The 18,816-nt window shown below is 39.2% G+C and overlaps 2 protein-coding genes and 2 long non-coding RNA genes across 4 annotated transcripts in view; 3 read left to right on the forward strand and 1 right to left on the reverse strand.

Annotated features, from left to right (window-relative positions):
* The first annotated feature begins 1,591 nt into the window (after window positions 1-1,591).
* On the forward strand, window positions 1,592-5,091 carry LOC100647037 (tuftelin-interacting protein 11). Its single transcript, XM_003398642.4, has 8 exons — window positions 1,592-1,928; window positions 2,009-2,222; window positions 2,310-2,487; window positions 2,566-3,524; window positions 3,628-3,824; window positions 3,907-4,335; window positions 4,420-4,577; window positions 4,675-5,091. The coding sequence occupies exons 1-8, from the start codon at window positions 1,820-1,822 to the stop codon at window positions 4,921-4,923; spliced, it is 2,493 nt and encodes an 830-aa protein (XP_003398690.1). The 5' UTR covers window positions 1,592-1,819; the 3' UTR covers window positions 4,924-5,091.
* Window positions 5,092-5,391: 300 nt separating this feature from the next.
* On the forward strand, window positions 5,392-7,601 carry LOC110119722. The gene is made up of 2 exons (XR_002308217.2): window positions 5,392-5,789; window positions 6,052-7,601. It is a non-coding gene; the product is annotated as an uncharacterized LOC110119722 (long non-coding RNA).
* Window positions 7,027-10,704, reverse strand: LOC110119723. Its single transcript, XR_002308218.2, has 2 exons — window positions 10,032-10,704; window positions 7,027-7,357 (listed from the first exon to the last, which is right to left on the reverse strand). It is a non-coding gene; the product is annotated as an uncharacterized LOC110119723 (long non-coding RNA).
* An 835-nt stretch (window positions 10,705-11,539) lies between these two features.
* Window positions 11,540-18,816, forward strand: part of LOC100646835 — a 94,110-nt gene continuing 86,833 nt past the window's right edge. Inside the window, exon 1 of the mRNA XM_048410109.1 lies at window positions 11,540-15,951. The gene's annotated coding sequence lies outside the window, so the exon portion shown is untranslated. The remainder of the gene's footprint in view (window positions 15,952-18,816) is intronic.

Here is an 18,816-nt window from a genome sequence, read left to right on the forward strand (position 1 = left end):
TGATTCATACCAGATGTTTACTTTAGACCTGACCCATTGGACCGTTGGGGTGTTTGTTACTCTCTTAATGAGGTCCGCATCGTAAAGTTTACAATTTAGGAGATAGGAAATTCGGACTTTCCCAAAAAAAGGTAGATGTGCGTCAGAGCCACAAACCGAGGGTCACTCAAAATCTCAAACAGACGCCTTGTATAAATTAGAACTCTTTTTATATTTTATATCATTAACGCTAAACCTACCATCGGGGATCAAATTGACCGCTCTCGAACTCCTACACAAATTTAACCATATTTAAATTTTATCGTATCGCTTCATAATTTCTGACTTTTTCTAAAAATCTGCATACGATATATTTTTCGCTATTTGCTTTTAGTTTGCTCTTTTATTTTCTGAGAAAAATTTGTACTCTGCCTTGCCTACCGTGAACAGTTATTTTGACCGCCCGACAAAATATGTTAGTTATTTTTAAAATAAATATAATCAGTACAAAGAGAAGGCTATCTCAAGGTCAAATGATAAACAAAATCAGTAATAACAAATAATAACGTCTGTTACATTCGTAATATCGTCATAAAACATAATCCATTCCTCGATCAAGATGACCAGCTGTCAAGACGTATCAACTGAGACCCATAATAATCCTAAGCAACGGCCATAAAATTTAGCATTTTCAGTCCATTGTTACAAACATTTTAAAATTCACGAAATTTCTTAGGGTTATTGCTCATTGCGATAAAATACGGGAAAAGCTTTCCCAACTTTACCCTCGAGTAACCGTTGGTGGAGAACGGCCAATACTTATCAATATTATTATATTGACCATATTCTTACTTGCTATTGTCCTTTCGATTACGATGCATCTCAGTTCGTTGGTCAATTATTCGACATCTAAACTTGCATCTCTAAAACTCAGATAGAAAGCATCTCAGAGCGTTTTGTGTAAAGTTGTTCTAAAAGGAAAAGCAATTTTTGTGAATTTTTTTTCCGCCTAGACGAATAAAGCGGTTTCCTAAAACGCTTCAGCCTTCCCCCACCCACGAAGACGAGACTTCGACAGCCAATGCAGAACTTTAACTTAACCATTTGAATCAGCTTGGATGACCGAGGAAGAAAGGAAGAAATATCATAGACAAGGACAGATTTGGACTTGAATCATTCTTTGACTTCTTCGAAGATTTATCGCTGTGTTTACCAAGTCCGAACGTACCAACAGAACGCAAATACATAATTGTAAAAATCTTGAAAAAGTTTCTTGATTTGTAATTGAGTTAATAAATTTTAAATTATTCTTATTAATTTCCAAATAATTCAATAGTTTTCAATTCTAATCTAATCTTAAACGAAGAGTCCTAGATACACCAAAGCGGTTCAGTGGGCATTCGAAACAACTTTAAAGTTCCCAGATCTCATAAAACGTGCGAGTATCAAACCACGAATAGCTATGCATCAAACCACTGCGTGCACCAAACTAAACGTAGCATATACATATGGACATATATGTGATACACCGTATTAATATTTTGTTACTCCATAAGGCCCGCATCCCCTCCATGATATTTCTTTTCAGCTCGCTACTATACGTTGGCAGCACTGCTATACACGATCAACTGAACACTATTCAATTTTGTGAGAGTAAAACACAACATAACCTTTAATGTTTGATAGTTACATTATCGTTTTGCTTTATTTCTACATTTCAAACAAACATAAATTTGTTTAAAATATAAATTTGATATAATAACAATCATTAAAAACTTATTTAATACATATAAGTTTTTATCAAATTTATACAGACAGAATATTAATAAACGTTAGAAATATGTCGGAAGACGAAGTAGAAAGCTTTGAAATCACGGATTACGATCTTGAGAATGAATTTAATATTAATCGTCCAAGGCGTAAATTATCAAAAAAACAACAAATGCTTGGTTAGTTCTTTGTTTTAATAATTATTACGTCTATGCAGTATAATATTAAACTCATATTTTTTTCATATTTCATATTTCAGGTATTTGGGGCGATGATAGCGACGAAGATGAATTATCCGCTAGACCATCGTTTAAAACATTTGATAAAGGACCAAAGAATTATACGACTCCTGTAAATTTTGTAGCAGGAGGTATACAACAAGCTGGGAAACCTAAAGAGGAAACAGAGGACAAAGATGACGATGAAAGCGACAACGAGAGTAAATCACAAAAAGAATTTCCAAATAGTTCCAGGTAAACTTTAGATAGTAAGACTTATTTATTTCATTTTATAATATTTATACAAGTATTCTAATCGGTAAACTTTCTTTTCGCCAATAGTTCTGAAGACGAGAAGCCGAGTTCTGTGCATCAACGTACGTCGTTTTCGTTAAATACAGATGGGGATATCGCAGGTTTACGTAAAAAGAAGCATAAAGTAAATCCCTTATTAATGCAAAGTGGGATGGGAAGTTGGGAAGTCTATACAAAAGGTATTGGTGCCAAGTTGTTGCTACAGGTATATATAAAACAATAATTATTTTGTTGATACTCCTGTACAGATATACTTATATCTGCTGTTCTGTTCATTATTTAGATGGGTTTTGAACCTGGAAAAGGATTGGGTAAACAGTTACAAGGTATAAGCGCGCCAGTTGAAGCACATCTGAGGAAAGGTAGAGGTGCGATTGGTGCTTATGGACCAGAAAAAGGTCCTAAAGTTCCAGAAAAGAAGAAAGACGAAGAAATAGATGAAGGGAAAGACCCCAAAGCTAAGTTATCACAGTGGAGGAAAGGAGATGGAAATACTGCTAAGAAAAAAGTAAATTATATATATCGAAGTGTTGATCAAGTTTTGGAAGATGGCAAATTGAAACCTAACAAAAAGGTAAGAATAGCCAACGAGATGAGTAGGGTTAAAGTTATAGATATGACTGGACCTGAACAAAGAATTCTCAGTGGATATCATGCTATAGCTGGGGGTCAACAGCGACCCGACGAAAACGTCGTAGTTACCGATAAAAAGTCCAAAGTTAATTTTGCATTGCCAGAACTTCAGCATAATTTAAATATACTTGTGGATATGTGTGAACAAGATATTATACAAAACGATAGAAGGACGCGGCATCTAAGCGATAGAGTAATTGCGCTAGAGGCAGAGAAGAGAAACTTGTCTAAAGTTATAGATCAACACGGTCAGTTAATAGATACGTTAGAAAACGTTCTTGCAATCGTGGACAGATTGATGGATGAAACAAATCAATTAACGTTACAAGAAACTGCGGACGCTTTTAAAGATTTGCAAGATAAATATTACGAGGAATATAAAATGTACGAACTCGGTGAATTAGCTAGCAGTTTTGTTAGTCCAAAAATAAAAGATTGTTTAATTAGTTGGAATCCATTGATGCAACCAAAACAATGTATTAAATTATTCGATCAATGGAAAAGTATCTTAGAGAGTGGTACCACCACCACTCTTCAATCAAGAACTATGCACCCGTATGATCATCTTGTTTGGAATTCGTGGATGCCATCAATCAGAGGTGCTATACAGTAAGTGGTTTGTTTTACAGAAAATTCGTTAACATACTTCGTCGTTAACATACTTCAGTAGTACTATGTATATGTATATTTACCATACCTTTTTTTTTTTTAGACAGTGGACATGTAGGCAGCCAGAACCACTAATTGAATTAATAGAACATTGGATCCCATTACTTCCAAATTGGATATTAGAAAATATTTTAGATATGCTAGTTCTCCCCAAACTTACCTTGGAAGTAGAAGAATGGAATCCCCTTACTGATACAGTGCCTATTCACACATGGATTCATCCTTGGTTACCACTTTTACGTACGTATACATACAAAAATTTACCATTAGTTATACGAAAACACAAAGAAACTATTTCAATAACGTTATATTATTATTATAGGAAATCGTTTAGATACTTTAATATATCCAATAATACGACGTAAATTAGGATCTGCATTGGGTGGTTGGCATCCGTCCGACAGGTCTGCCAGATTAATGTTACAACCATGGTCTAATGTTTTCGCAAAAGGAGATATGGAAGCCTTTCTAGTGAAAAATATTATCCCAAAATTGCAAATAGCACTTTCAGAATTTGTTATAAATCCCCATCAGCAACATTTAGATCAATGGAACTGGGTATATGAATGGAAGGACTTACTTCCATCTCATATAATGGCAGGCCTGTTGGATAAATTCTTCTTCCCTAAATGGTTACAAGTTTTGGCCTTGTGGCTAAATCATTCTCCTAACTATGATCAAGTTACAAATTGGTATATGGGATGGAAAAGTATGTTGAGTGAAAAAATATTGGCTGAACCATTGATAAAAGGTGTGTGTTCAGGATAAAAAATATTGAATTTCCTCTAAACAAACAAAGTCATCAATTTATACTCATACGCTTATTGACTTACAGAACATTTTAAAAAAGCGTTAGAAATAATGAATAGGGCAGTTTCCGTGCCACAGAGTCATCAACCAGGTGCAATGGAACAAGTTTCCTATTTAACGAGCTTAGAAAGAAGTCAACCTACTATGTCACAAATGCCTTCAACAGCTCAACCAAGAATGGAGGTACGATTTAGTTTTACCTACCTATAATAAAGTGAGATAACTATATTACCGATATTATGTTAACTTCGATTATAATATTACGTTTTTTCCTTTGCAGAGACTTGCCGAAGCAGTTAGGACAGCATCGCAAATACCTCACGGTTTCAAAGACCTTGTTCAAAAGAAGTGCGAGGAAAAAGGTATATTGTTTATGCCAATACCGAATCGCTATAGGGAAGCAAAACAAGTTTATAAAGTTGGTAATGTCCAAGCTTATATAGATGGAAATGTTTTATTCGTTTGTCACAATGGCATGAATTGGTTGCCAACACATCTAAATGCGTTACTAGACATGTCTGAACTTTAGGAATAATCGTAATCTTAATATAGTATACAATTAATATTTAACAGATGTATATAATTATTTTTCTTGTATATATGTTGCAAAATATCTTAAAAGATATAACGCTGAAAGGATTGTATTAGATTAAGTACAACATAATGAATAAAATAAAATCAATTTTTTATATTTAAATTTATTATATTTCTTTATAAACCCTTTCTTGTTTATCGTTATTTATATCTGATTTACTTTTATTTTTTACATAAGAAAATTGGATTTCCTGAAAAGTTTGAAATTACATTTATGTCGTCACATGTTCAAGTACGAAATGAGTAATCAACACAGTATAATAATTGCAAATATTCAAATGCTTAAAGAAGAAATTATATTTAAATTTCTTGGAATGATAAGACTTTTCTTCTAGCCAACAAACACGAACCTCTCTGCTCTCTGTCCTTGTATAGCTTTACTTAGTCAATGGCATTACGGCTACAAGACGTTGTACCGTGCGAGCAGAGAACATCTCTTTTCTTCGATGGTACTCCCGGCATTCACGTTTCACGAATGCAGTCCCGCGTTCGCGAATGTTTGTCTTATTGACCACTTCTGTTCGAAGCGGTCGAAGTCGAACGCGTGTAGGCGCCCCTGGTTATCCTACTACCGAGACGCAGCTATAAAACTCCTCAATATGGAAAGTTGCACGTGATCCTGCGGAGTCGTACGTATGTACCTACAGAGTCGCCCAATAGGCACCGTGTATCAACCACTACGATGTGTGCCGGTCTTGTGTATCAACCATGGGCGCCACCATGCGCGAGGTACATGGATTTCCAGACTTATTGTTAGCTGCCCCATAGGCCATAAGGTCACTACGTGATCGACGTTACTACGTATGTATGCACTCACGTGTGATGATCCTTTAAATAAGTATAAACAGATTTTATAAAATTACATACGTGTTACAGATGTATGCACCCTAGTAAAAATGAATTGCATATTTTATATAATAATTTGCACATGATAAATAAATAATATATTATTCTGCAAGACTTAATTCTCGACTATCTCGTATCAAAAGGAAATAAAAATAAATGAATTGTTCAAAATTATCTTGATTTTATCAAATTTGTATAGTTTTATTATACGTTTCAGATATCTCTGGGCGCAGCTGAAATAAAAAGCAACTGTAACGATTTTGAGTTCGTAGTTCGTTTTAACAACCCTAAGAGAAAATAAATATATATCGTAAAGAATTAATAAATAAAGTGAAAGAATACTTAAACAGCACAGTGATGTTACATCTTTGAACAATCGATTAATTTCGATCGGACTATTATAATCTCTGAAATAATCTCGACTCTTCCCTTTCCGATCATTGTAAATACATTTTCACATTTTCGCATAGCAATTACGACAAGTGCATTCGCAGGTGCGACAAACTGAATATGTAATACGTAGTTGGAACCATAAGTGAAATCAAAGCTATTTTTGTATTCCTCCAATGAACCATGAGTTGGACTCTAGGTGACGCCTATGGCACCACTACCAACGAGTTTGCGTCTCATACTCATACACGTAGAAGACTGGTCCTGTAAGAGGATGGACATCTCTCGCCTACACGCCTAGCAGATCCGTGCTCTCGGGTGTCGAGAAAATTTGCATTGGACCGGAGTGTGTCTGCCTAGTAACTGGCTGGCTTTGCTGCAACGGACTCGTACGGCCGGATTCGTGAAACGGTCCCTGCACTCTCTTTCTCTCGTTCTTTCATTGTGTGTGTGTCCATGATACGTGCATACGTGCACGCGAGCACTTGTCGAACTGTCTGCCAGATCTTAACGTCTATCGTACGAGAGACAGTCGAGGTGAAGTTGTCGCCTCGCGAAGGGAAATATTGGGCCGACGATCGTTCTCGTTCGAAAAATAAAATAGCACGTACAGAGAAAGAATGAATCGCGTGTGCATCGTTGGACATTCTTCGAAGCGCTTGTAATATTTTTGAAGTCGCAGGTATTGTCATGTCGTCTTCGAGCGACGTGTCGAAGAGTTCAACTTTTTACGCTTTTACCTGACATTGTCACATTATAAATTCCAAATATCGTGACCTGATGTATGATTCTAGGTTAACAATTATTTCAAAAATTTGAAGTCTTTATTATATTTGCTGGGAAATAAGTTTGAATCTAAGTAAAAAACCAACTTAAAATATATTATCGAACCGGGGTATCCGATGGGTTATGAATAATATGTATTGCATTCTCTTAGGATTAATGCGGATTCAATTTGAAGGAAGCGAGGTTACTTGAGCGAGGCAACCACTTAATGGCAGCACCATTCAGGTTGCGCCATCGTATCGCGGTGAATGAAGTCTCCTTGATAACAGGTGAAAGAGTAAGCCAGCATCACGACTCGCCGCGTTCTCAGTCGTGATGCTTTTACGTTCTTCGAGGATCAAAGTTTCCTGGAACAGAGAGTAATTGCGTTTCACTTACGATTTATGCGTAAGTGATTTCACTCGCATCATCCTTTACCGGAAAATTTGTATATGCGTATACAAAGTTTGTCCTCTTTCCATCGTTTATAACGAAACTTTGTCTATCTAATATATCTAAGGATATACGGCACATTCCTTAATTTTTATAGAAACGATAAGAAATTAAATAAAACATGACATTCGATAACTGCGACTGCAGTTTTATAGTAAACTTATTTTCTTTTTTGCCGCTTGAAACAATCCGATTTGCAAATCGGACTCGTAAGATAATTCTAAGGTTGATTTAAGCATTCCGCTCATTTTCTATTCCTAATCGTTTAGTCATGTAACAATTACTAACAGTTGCGTTACGATCTCTAGTAAGATCAGTTGATAATTAACTTCTTTCGCGATAAATTTGCAATTTTAGATGTAAATTAATCTATGAAAACAATCGTGTGCTCGTAGATATTTACTAGTATGTATGTACACGCTATGTACATTGAGTAGAACCGATCTAGATGCGAGGGAATTTTGAACGTAACGTACGATAGATCGATTATTTAGGTATTAATGTCGTGGCAAATACGAGCAACGTTTAAATAGTTCCTAGAGAGGTCGACGGCCTGCAATAGATAGTATGTACATATATACATTCGTAGACATATGTATGTTTTCAGCAAAACGTGATCGCGCCCAAACATTCCAATCCCACGCAAATCGCTATCCCTAAGTCCCTCCACGAAATACCAAGTACATATTCATAGAGACAGCAAAACGTCAGAACAATTTAGCGATCGTTCGGTTGGATTGGCCGCGATACTGTTCCTAAATAGGTAGAAAGATATTTTTAATACCGAAACTAGCTCTGCGACATCGATCGTTCATTCGAAACGTTTTCGGATCCAAAAAAGGTGCAAAATGTATTGGTGTAAAGGTGTAAAGGACATTAATTGTGGATGGTTCAATATTCGATTGTAATCCGAATCTTGAAGATAAATCAATTGCAATTGTTGTCTTAGGTTATATTATAGAAACACTGTCTTGTCTATTGTCAAATGTTGGTTAATGAGGTTATGAATAACCACGGCACAAAGCATGGATATAGTTACATTTTCTTCAGAACGAAGTACCACCGTAGCAGAGAATAATAGTATAGGTAACGGTGATATAATAACGATAGTGGTTACGCGTCTAGTTCGTCACCGACAGAATTACAAACTCGAAATTTGCGTGTCGTCCATTTTCTAAACTAACCGATTAGTCTTATATAACGTATGGATAAATTCGGTGGATGATTTACACGACTAACTATTTCAAGGAATTAACAGACGCGTGACTTATCGTCACGTCGATCGTGGGTGTTGCGACGAGATTCGAGGACAGAGAGATTTATAAGATCTATACATTCTCGAATTGCCAAAAAGAACATATAGTACTATTGTGGTACGAATAGCGTAATAAATCTATCGTACATAGTGATTTCCAAGATATTCCTCGAATAAATTGAAAGCCGTTCTTAACCTATACAGAGCTACTTCAGTTTGCAATTCTATTTATTTTTATTAGAAAATTCGTGCGATTCTCGTTCATATTACGTTTCCTTACCGCAACTGCTATGTCATAAATCATGAAAATTTGAAATCGTATAAAACAAGAGAGGAAAATTGCATCGCTACATGATATTGCTAAATAGGTTAGCAATGGAAATAGCGAACACACACATGTACGAGATATTGCAAGAAGTTTAATGCGAACAACGCATAATGCATATCTGTATAAGATATGCTCGACAGGCTTCCTTTAACCTCGATCGTCATTTTGTTCTTCTTTCTGCATTATCTGAAAGGCCTCCCAGGTCGTGGCTCCTACTATGTACATATAATGTACTGAACCAGTATTACAGTGTTCCACGAACGTGCCTCTATGCGTTGCATTGCGTTGCGTAGCGTTGTGTGCGCGCAAGTGTCATTTATGTACACCGTAGATGTGACTATTCGACGTGAAACGATAGCGAACCATGGGATTGTTTTAGAAACAAACGGCATTTTGCTTTCCGCTTTGCATATCGTTATCTCCTATTGCAGCTTATGCTTGAAACGCAATTCCTTCTTTCATCTATTTTTGAAGAAGAATATAATAAAAAAAGGAATAAAAGGCAAGAATTAAGCGAATCCATATTTTTACGAATCCGAATTAAAAAATGGAATCTAATCGTCTGTAATTGGAGAAAATTTACGCATCGTTTATACGAGCAAGTTAATGTTCACATTTAAATATACGAACTCATAGCTAAGTTTTTATCGTGTAACATAGTGAATTGTTCATTTTTTGTGTTCAGAATAATTTGCATGCATCTCGGATACAGAACGAGCGAATGCCAATTCCTATTATCGGAATTACCGTAATGAAAGCACGTGGTGGGAATAGTTATCGAACTTATATTATCGGATCTATTTGATTATCGGTACTGTTTTATCTATCGACGTATCTACACCGTAAACGAAGTTCTAGCGTATCACGTATGAAAATTGGAAGGGAACACGAGTTAACGGAAACAACGTAATGCATAATATTCAGCTAAGATTACATAGCACTGTAAATTAGAGAGAATGGAATATTTCAAGCTGTTATGCTTGAATATTTGCATATGGGTACTTACTTCGACTACGTTAGACTGTCATAAGGATGAAGTTTCGTGAATTTGGTTACCAGCGAGTTTGTCCGGTCGAAATGTTGTGGATAATTCGGAGGTTTTTTACGGATGAATGAGTCAGAGGGGAAACGTTGGCACGCCACGGGTGAACGAACACCGAGAGAGCACCCGGTGTATCGAACCAAGCAACAGGTGTGACTCGTGTATCTCCGCTGGGTACATTACGTGAATAATCCTGCTGGTCGTTACGTTGGCAGGTGTACGTAACCGCGTTCCGTCTAGAGTCGCGTATGTCTCCACGGGGAATGACGCGAACGATCGCTTTCTGCGATATTATTTCATTGCATGAACTATGTGTCAGATCAGCATGCGCGAACTGCATCAACGTTTTTATAGATTCTACCGCTAGATATCGTATCGTTCGCGCACGAAAAACTCGATTACATCGACTCGCGAGGTATCAACCGTCTCGGTTAACCGTTCAGTCCGTAACAACTTCGGATAAGTTCGATTAATCTTCGAGGCTTACCTCTGCTCGGTAAAAATTGGGGGTGTGGTTCTGAATTACGATTCCAAGAAATTTTGGTAGAGAAGAACCGATGCCAAAGATTTCTCTCCAACGACAAGATATGGGAACTAATTAAAATTCCGAACAATAAGTTCGGGATCGCTGCTGATTCGTAGCACGCACCTGTGAAGCAAGGCGAAACGCGCAGCAAAAACAGAAGCAAAAAGACGGGGTGATGTCCGATCGAACGATTTTCTCTGGCCCTTTAATCAAGAAGGAGGAACCCGCAACGACGTAGCGCGTAATGAGTAATGACATCTGGTCGGTATAGGGCGGGGCTAACAGGTCCCACGCGGTCTCCATGGTTATGCGTACATGTTTCTACGCGTACACCAACACTATCGTCCGGTTTCTGCTCGTTCAAACACTTACGACTCGGTTTAAACGACCTCCATCCGTGCGACTGCTTCTCTTCTCGTATATACGCTGTTCGTATCGTATCCGTGTGTAAAGCTTCGTGCAGATTTATGAGATTAAAGTTATTTATGCGATGCCCGAGTATGAAGCGGAGCCCCTGTTTTGTTAGAAAAAGTTGATTAATTTAAATATTTCATTGGCATAGCGATTTAAGACTTCGAATAGAAGAGTTCGATTCAAATTTTTCCTGGCTATTTGGTAGAGACGTTTCTTTCTAATTAAACTACGTAATGTTTGAAAATCATGTATCGTAGTAAATAATATTATAACGCGATCGAATATTATAATATAATGATATTTACATCGAAGGAATTCCATTAACATCGTCGTTAATATTTAACACCGTATTTGTCTCAAAGTACGTGTTTCTGCTCTTTGAATCGTCTTTCTTTCAACTTGCGACGCAAGGAACGCGCAACGTGTCCCCGTGAACTTTCCACCGTTTCCCCGCGAAATGAAATATTTAAAAAACCGTCTCGTCGACGAGTTAGCTGGAAGGATCGAAACACACCTTGATTTTCATAGAGTTTATTAGCTAACGTACCTCGATTGCGTAACAGTGAGAAACGCGTGAAGCGCGATTATAAATCCATTTCATAACGTTGACTGTTAGTGCCAGATACAGACGTATACGCGTGTATATCGAAAGTGCAATATGTTCGCGTTAAAGCATCCGCCTGCTAAATACGGTATAAGCGTATCTTACAATCATACCGAGTGATACTGTTGCAGCGTTTCAGCTTTGTCGCTGACGTCTGAATCGTAATTGCGTACGAAATATTATAGTCCGCGAATAGGGTTTTCCTAATACGGCTATACCTTCTATGGAGAGATAAACTACCCTACATTAGGACGTCTAACATCCTCTCTAACATCTTGTATAGAGGAACGAGCCGGGTTGTGTAACGGTTTAATAACAAGAACTATATTACCGGCGTAAAAGAGCGAGAATATGCTTGCTGCGCGTGATCCTCCGTTCGTGTTTTATAAAAATACATGCAACTGGTCGTCCGTGTACAGAAATATTTCTTACCGTTTTGTACGTTAATTGACACCACAGATTGCGCTCCCTACAGTGGAATATTTCTGCCGTTGAAAAAAAAAAAAAAAAAGAAAAAAGAATAAACCGTATTCATCGACGATGGATCGTAATTTGCGACGGAAGAACGAGGTGGGGGGGGAGATCTTTTTCGCGAGGACCTTTGTTACCTTTTCGTCCGCTTATTAAGGCGTGCGTGGTAAGGACATTGTAAAATTCTGCAAAGCTCGTTTACGTACAGTGGATCGTCGATGCGTCTTGCGAATTTTCGAATTTACGTTACACTGCCAAGCAGATGTTGGTTTTGTTGCAATTCGATACGTTCACCTTAAAACACGCAACATCGTACGTTATCCTGGTTAATTTGCGTCGTGTAGGAATCATGTTAAACGTTTCCACGGACAAGATATCTATGTTGGTGGAAAAGGTTATGCGCGAAGGAAGGGCGAGAAAGTGGTCATTACGAGCGAATAGCCGCGTCGAAGTTGTGAGAACCATAGTGTCCCGTGACTGCGTTATTAAGCAAAAATATTGCACCATTTTCAGAGCATTAACGAACAAGTTTTACAGGGGAACGTAAACCGTGGCCGGCTCGTATATTAAGCTGGTTTGAATGTTCTATGAACGAATACGACAAATCCGTGCTTCGGTTCTGACCTTCTTTGGCGCGACAGCGTGGGCGCATTTACTTCAGACGGAATTACAGTCTGCACTTACTCCATCTTACCTCAGTCATTTCAGTATAAGTAACTGCAATCGTGAACCGTGACCGCTGCTCGTATCATCTGGTTTACGTAATTACGTACGGATACACGCGTACGTGTACCTGAATACACAGAACGTGGAATCGAGAAGTAATACGCCCGGAAATGACCACCTCTCGGTGGTCCTACGATCAAGGAATTTAGAATTCGTCGAGAGTATAGGAAGAAACTGGTTTTACCTGAATCACGGTTTTACCATTGGAAAAGGAATCGATCGCACGTTAGTCAGGACATTGTTACAAGTTGCTACGTTATCTGGAAACGTTATGTCGCCATCGCGGGAAGTAATAATTCCAATTTTCGCGTTCAAGATCGAGAACAGAACGTTTAAGATTTTGCAATTTTTACCCCCATTTTCCGTACCATTATCTACTCGAGCAAACGTCGGTATTAACTTCCTTAGCAATTATTCGAAGCTGATACTTTAATTTATTTCACACACATACCGTCTAATCGTTATACTCGTAACAACATGATGTAACAGAAAGCGTACGATTTTAATCGATCGTTTAAAGTACGTTGCATCGATAATTGCAATGTATTTCTTGCTTTTCGATCGTCCTTCGATCGTCGTTGTTACGTCTTCGAATGGATAGATGAAATCTAATATACGGATCATTCAAGTACAATATCATAGCGAGGAAACTTGGTCAAAAGCCAGGGAATGTAAATCACGCAGATAGGTTGATCTTTCTCTACGCGCAATTGTAGCGGATATGCAAAACTAGAGTAAAGTGCCAGATGCCGTTTAACGATTGGAACGAGCGCGATTCAGGCTACATATTACCTTTGCACTCGATCACGTGCGTTAGTGTATCGTAGTGTAGTAAGTTGTTTTCATTGGAAATTTATATTCGTATTCTTCTAGGACAACATAATCTGTACGATGAAATATTGGTCGATTAAATTTCATTATACTTTTCTATGATCCTTGACGGACACTTTAACGATGTTTTCGTCGTTTTCTCATCGATGTTTTAATTACTTTCGTCATCTTCGTAACTGTACCACGCGTATCGTTACTTCAAAGATCTGTTATAACCAAAGTATCATGGCATATCAAAGTCGTATAATCGAAGCATTTAATAAAAAGTATCGTCTTGTCCTCTCGGATAAGAAATTTTTCGATATTTTGGATCGTCTCGATCGCATTTGCTTCGAGCAAAGAAATGACGGCGCGTTAGACTGTTCGTACAATCAGGGCAATAGAGTCGCATATATTGTAGTTTTCCTACTTGCCCAACGCGGATATCGCGTTACGTACATAATGTCGAGTAAAAGTACTCGCAGATGCTTGAACCCTTATCGTTTATCAACTGATTTAGCCGTTGTTGAAAGAACTGTGACACGGTAACGCGTTTTGCTTCCGCATATGTTGTGGCACGCTTATCGCATATGGAAACCTCCGCATAAACTACATCTCGTTCGTGAAACTCTAAACTCGTTGTTTGTATAGTTGTAGGGATTTTTATAAAAGCGAGTTAGCGTCGATATCGATGCACGATAAACGATATCCGACATTTCTCAACCATGACGGATCGGTTTCTATTTTGCAAGGCAAATAGCACTTGACACGTTTGTGCATTGCAAAATTTTACAAATATACGAATCTCGTTACCTCATCCACTTGGCAGGCCACGCTCCAATTCGAATCGAAACACTAACATGATTCGTTTAACACATTTTCTGCAACAATTTATTACATCTGCTGGTTTATATTCGCCGCTATTTAACGCAAAGTATTTACGCCGCATTGATATAGCAATAGCCGCGCGACTGCCGAAAATTTTCTCATCCAATCGCATCGTTCGTGTCGTTCACAAATCATAAACACGTCCCTGCGGTAAAATTATGCGCTCGCCTTATCCACTCGTATCGCGTAAATTACGAGTCAACGGTAGACCGGTTTCGGTCGAACTGAACCCGAAACGAAAGAGAAATGTTCATTTTTTATATTTGAAATACGAGAAAGTAAATTTCTGGAATGGCTACAACGCTATCGCAACTGGCATCTAAATCTAATTTGACGAAGCAAAGTGTTTGTATTTTGACAGGATTCTATATTTTTCATTTACTTGTTATAATCCATACTGAAAAAACAAACGAACAAATAGAACGCGAACGATCGATATTCGTTGCTCGTATAGAGTATATCCGTAATACGAAAGCAACGATTTCTTTTCCCGGTTATGTTGGCGAAACCGGTGTACTTGGTAGTCACGTTGACTCGATTCATTGACAGAAAGATCCGAATGAGCGTTGGAAATGTCCGAGGCGCGGCGACGAGCGCAAGCGGTTCTCGTTCGGCGGAGCCGCCCGCGCAGCGACTCGGCCGCGCCGAAGGGGGCCGAGATTGGCCGAGGCCGAACGAACGCGGACGAATAGTCGGCTCGAATCGCACTGCCGCGATGCATCGGTTCGAACGCGCGCACGGGCTGGCTGTCTCGCTTGTCTCCCTAGTGCGTCGTTCGAGGTTCGTCCTCTCTCGTTTCTCCGTTATCGCGAATCGCGACGGCGCGGTGGCGTGTTCGGGTTTTCGAAAATACGCGCGCTACCGCGACCCGTCACCGACACCGGCGTCGTCTCACCGCGCTCTCGCCTGACGTTTCCGACGTCACCGGTAAGCCCGCAAACATTTTCCCCGAGTCCGACTGAGTGACTCGATGAACTCGTTGCCCGCGTGACACTTGAATACGATCGTCGACGCGCGCGCACGTCGTTATCCATCGACCGACACGCGGTTTCGAACATCGTTCGTGACAGATTCTCACCGTGTCTCATCACGCTTCGAACTTTGTGCAACGTTTCCACGCGAACCTCTTGCTGCGTCCGCGTAATCGTGCTATACGTCATCGGGGGTTAAACGACGAGCGACGAAGGAAGACAAACGCTTGGAACACCGAAAGTGTGATATATGTGCCAATTGTCGAACTAACCTTTACGTTAGTGCATGCACGTGCCGCGTGGCTGTCTACGACTTGAAGTTTCCGCTGTTATACGAAATACGCGCCGATTAGCTACGCGAGGACCACAAGTTCCAAAGTTTTGTTTTAGAGGAGAAACGGCAAAGGGTCGATAGATTGACAAAGTGAGAAAAGCGATCCCAGAACCAGGCCCGTTATGGATTCCTATCCGATGGTGAGTCGTTTCTTGATATCGTTGCACATCCTTCTCCAGGTGTGTTGATACGCTGACATCATCGCATTTTTCTTGGCCGCGTTCAAATTGCTGCCGGTGTTAACTTCCGCCATGTATGCATACTGGAAAAATTCCAAAGTTTATCAACCCTGTGCGATCGGAATCGAATTCGGCATTTTGTAATTTGCCCGTATTCTCGTACTTTCGTAATCAACGATCTATCTTTACGCATTTCTACCAAATTAAATTTGCACGTAACATACGTGTATACGTTTAATATACAGATTTCTAATACAGTGATTAGGTAATATCGCGAACGTGCGATTTCACGGATCGTACAAATTTCCGATCGTACGTAAAATAATCGAACGATCGTGGAGATGACGAATCAAGTTTCTCGTTAATGTTCTCGTCGTTGTTATATTATATACGTTCGTTTTACCATGTTCGTCGTTTTAATTTGCACGGTAAGAAGAAGAATAGGAAACGTCCATTGCCAGCCTACTACTTTACCGGAAAACATAAGAATGTAAATATGTTCGTAGCTTTGGGATAAAAGAGACGATATATCATCATTATACGAATTTCGTAGACCACACAAGACGGATAACTTTGTTCGATTTATAACTCGAAGTAACTCGGATATGTCGAAACAAAGTTTAACTACCTAATATACGTGCAACTCCGCGATCGTAACTACTAGATTAGTCAAATTTCAAGCAAATTGCCAGTCGTTTACTCTAGCAACCGGTTTCGAGCATTCCGATCGTTAAATTTCGTCGAATCTGGTAAAGATCGATTATCGAAAGGCAATGTCGCTGCACGTTTGCAACGAATAAAGACATTTCTTATTATTGGTAGCGAGCATTCGATCGGGACAGCGAGAGTGCTATTATGTCATCAAGCGCGATAGGCACAATGAGTGCCTAAGGATCGGATATTTTCATAATCGTGAACGGAATGACAATAATGACCAGCGTATGTTACCGCCTCTGGAAAAGGCCATTAGCGAGCCGTGCAAATGTAGCAATTCGCGCGTCACCGCAAAAACAAGCCGTCGTTTGGAAAATTGCGATTCATCGCGCGTAACGATCGCATTTTGTTTTTTTATTTATTAGTTTTTGGAACACAAAGCGGTCGTACTTTTTGCAACAAAATTTCCTTTTTACAACTAGTCCGTGTACAAGCAACGTTGGACATTTTTCTTAGCGAATCATCGAGATGCACGTTGCCACGTGGATATTTGGCCGTACGTAAGAAGAAGATGCATCGAGATCTTTAAAATTGCGAAACGTTGGAAGCGAGATTTAACGGACCTACTAAACGTATTTCTCGTACAAATATTCCTTCTGATTCGTATAAAATTTTCCACGGAACAGTCAAGATTAAGGTGGCTCGTTGTTGCGGCGAAAACTCCTCGTATTTCGGGGGGAGCAGTTGGCAATTAATTGGAAAATTATCGCCGTATCTTTGCAACGTCGCTTTGCAATAATAAGGCAGATATATCGAAGGAGCAAAACGCGAAGCAAAGTCGCGCTCGGCTAGTTGCTGCAACCGCTGCAGATGAGCTCTCCGGATTGAGCGGCACGATAATGATCTCTCCACGGTGTTATCTTGATCCTCGCAAACTCGCTGCCGGAGAATACCTTGCGAGTTCCAATTTCGTGCAAATTATCCACTTCTTTGCGTCGATTTTATTCGTAAACGCGAGATATATATTCGTCGACTTCTTAAAAGCTGGCTCTTACGCGCGACTAAAATTGTGCCGTTGTTCCTTGCGACCCCGGAGGACCAGATCTCTGGATTTAATACGAAGATAACGATCTGCTCGCGTCCTTATCTCGATCTTTGTTGCCTCGTTGAAAGGAACGCTACCGATGTTCCACTTTTAACCAAATTATCGTCTTCCTCTTCGGCCTCTTCTGAATTTCATCGATAACGCGAGATGCATATTTTACCGTTTCTTAAAAGCTATCGTTTACAAGGAATAAAAGTGGAATCGTTGTTCGTGGCGACCGCGAACGACGAGATCTCTAGATTTACCGGCAGGATAACGATCTTTTCTATAACGGTATCTCGATCCTCGTAAGTTACTATCTGTAGCGAATGAATTTTCGATGCTCCGATTTGCTACAAACTACCGACCCAACGTCCGCATTTCCGACGTCCAGTTTTATCAGCCGCTCGTTCCTTGACTTTCTAAAACATCACTTTTACGTAGAACGTGAACGCGATTACGCTCGTAGTTTGATGTTTATATCGGACGATCGTTTTACTATGTTCGGTCGGCCGATTAATTAATGCACATAGCAAGCACCGGTACTTGATTTATCGCACAGCCGAGGCACGTTTTAGATAAATTGCGTGTTACGGAAATTTAAGAGGTAAAAGCTTCGGTAGATTTTAGGAAAATCGAGATCGACGAGATACGGAATCTCCAAGCTTTTCGTTCGACGGTTCAATTCGGTTCGGCATTGTATTGCTTGGCGACTAAGCGATCGCGGATTTTGTCAATAGGCGGTCTTATCATTATTCTTTTGTTTTGTCGACGTGTTCGAAGCACCTAGCCTATATCGTTTTCTTATTGTTTGGGCTTCCAGCTTTAATTTTGTAGTATCGTAAACTATTATGATCAGTTTAATAACGATAAATGGATTAAACAGATGTTGATTAAACAGAAAACAATGGCTATTAAACGCGAACTAATTGCAACAAACGTATAATAATTAAAACGACTAGATAATTAATTAACAATTCTCGTCAAATTCAACTCTCTCTTAACAACGCCAACGACTCTATCTCGACAACGCAATCCGCACTCTCTGATTTCTCAATTCATACTGCTGTTAATTCGTTTATCGTCCC

This window comes from Bombus terrestris, chromosome 11, assembly GCF_910591885.1.
Source record: "Bombus terrestris chromosome 11, iyBomTerr1.2, whole genome shotgun sequence".
Lineage (NCBI taxonomy): Eukaryota > Metazoa > Arthropoda > Insecta > Hymenoptera > Apidae > Bombus > Bombus terrestris.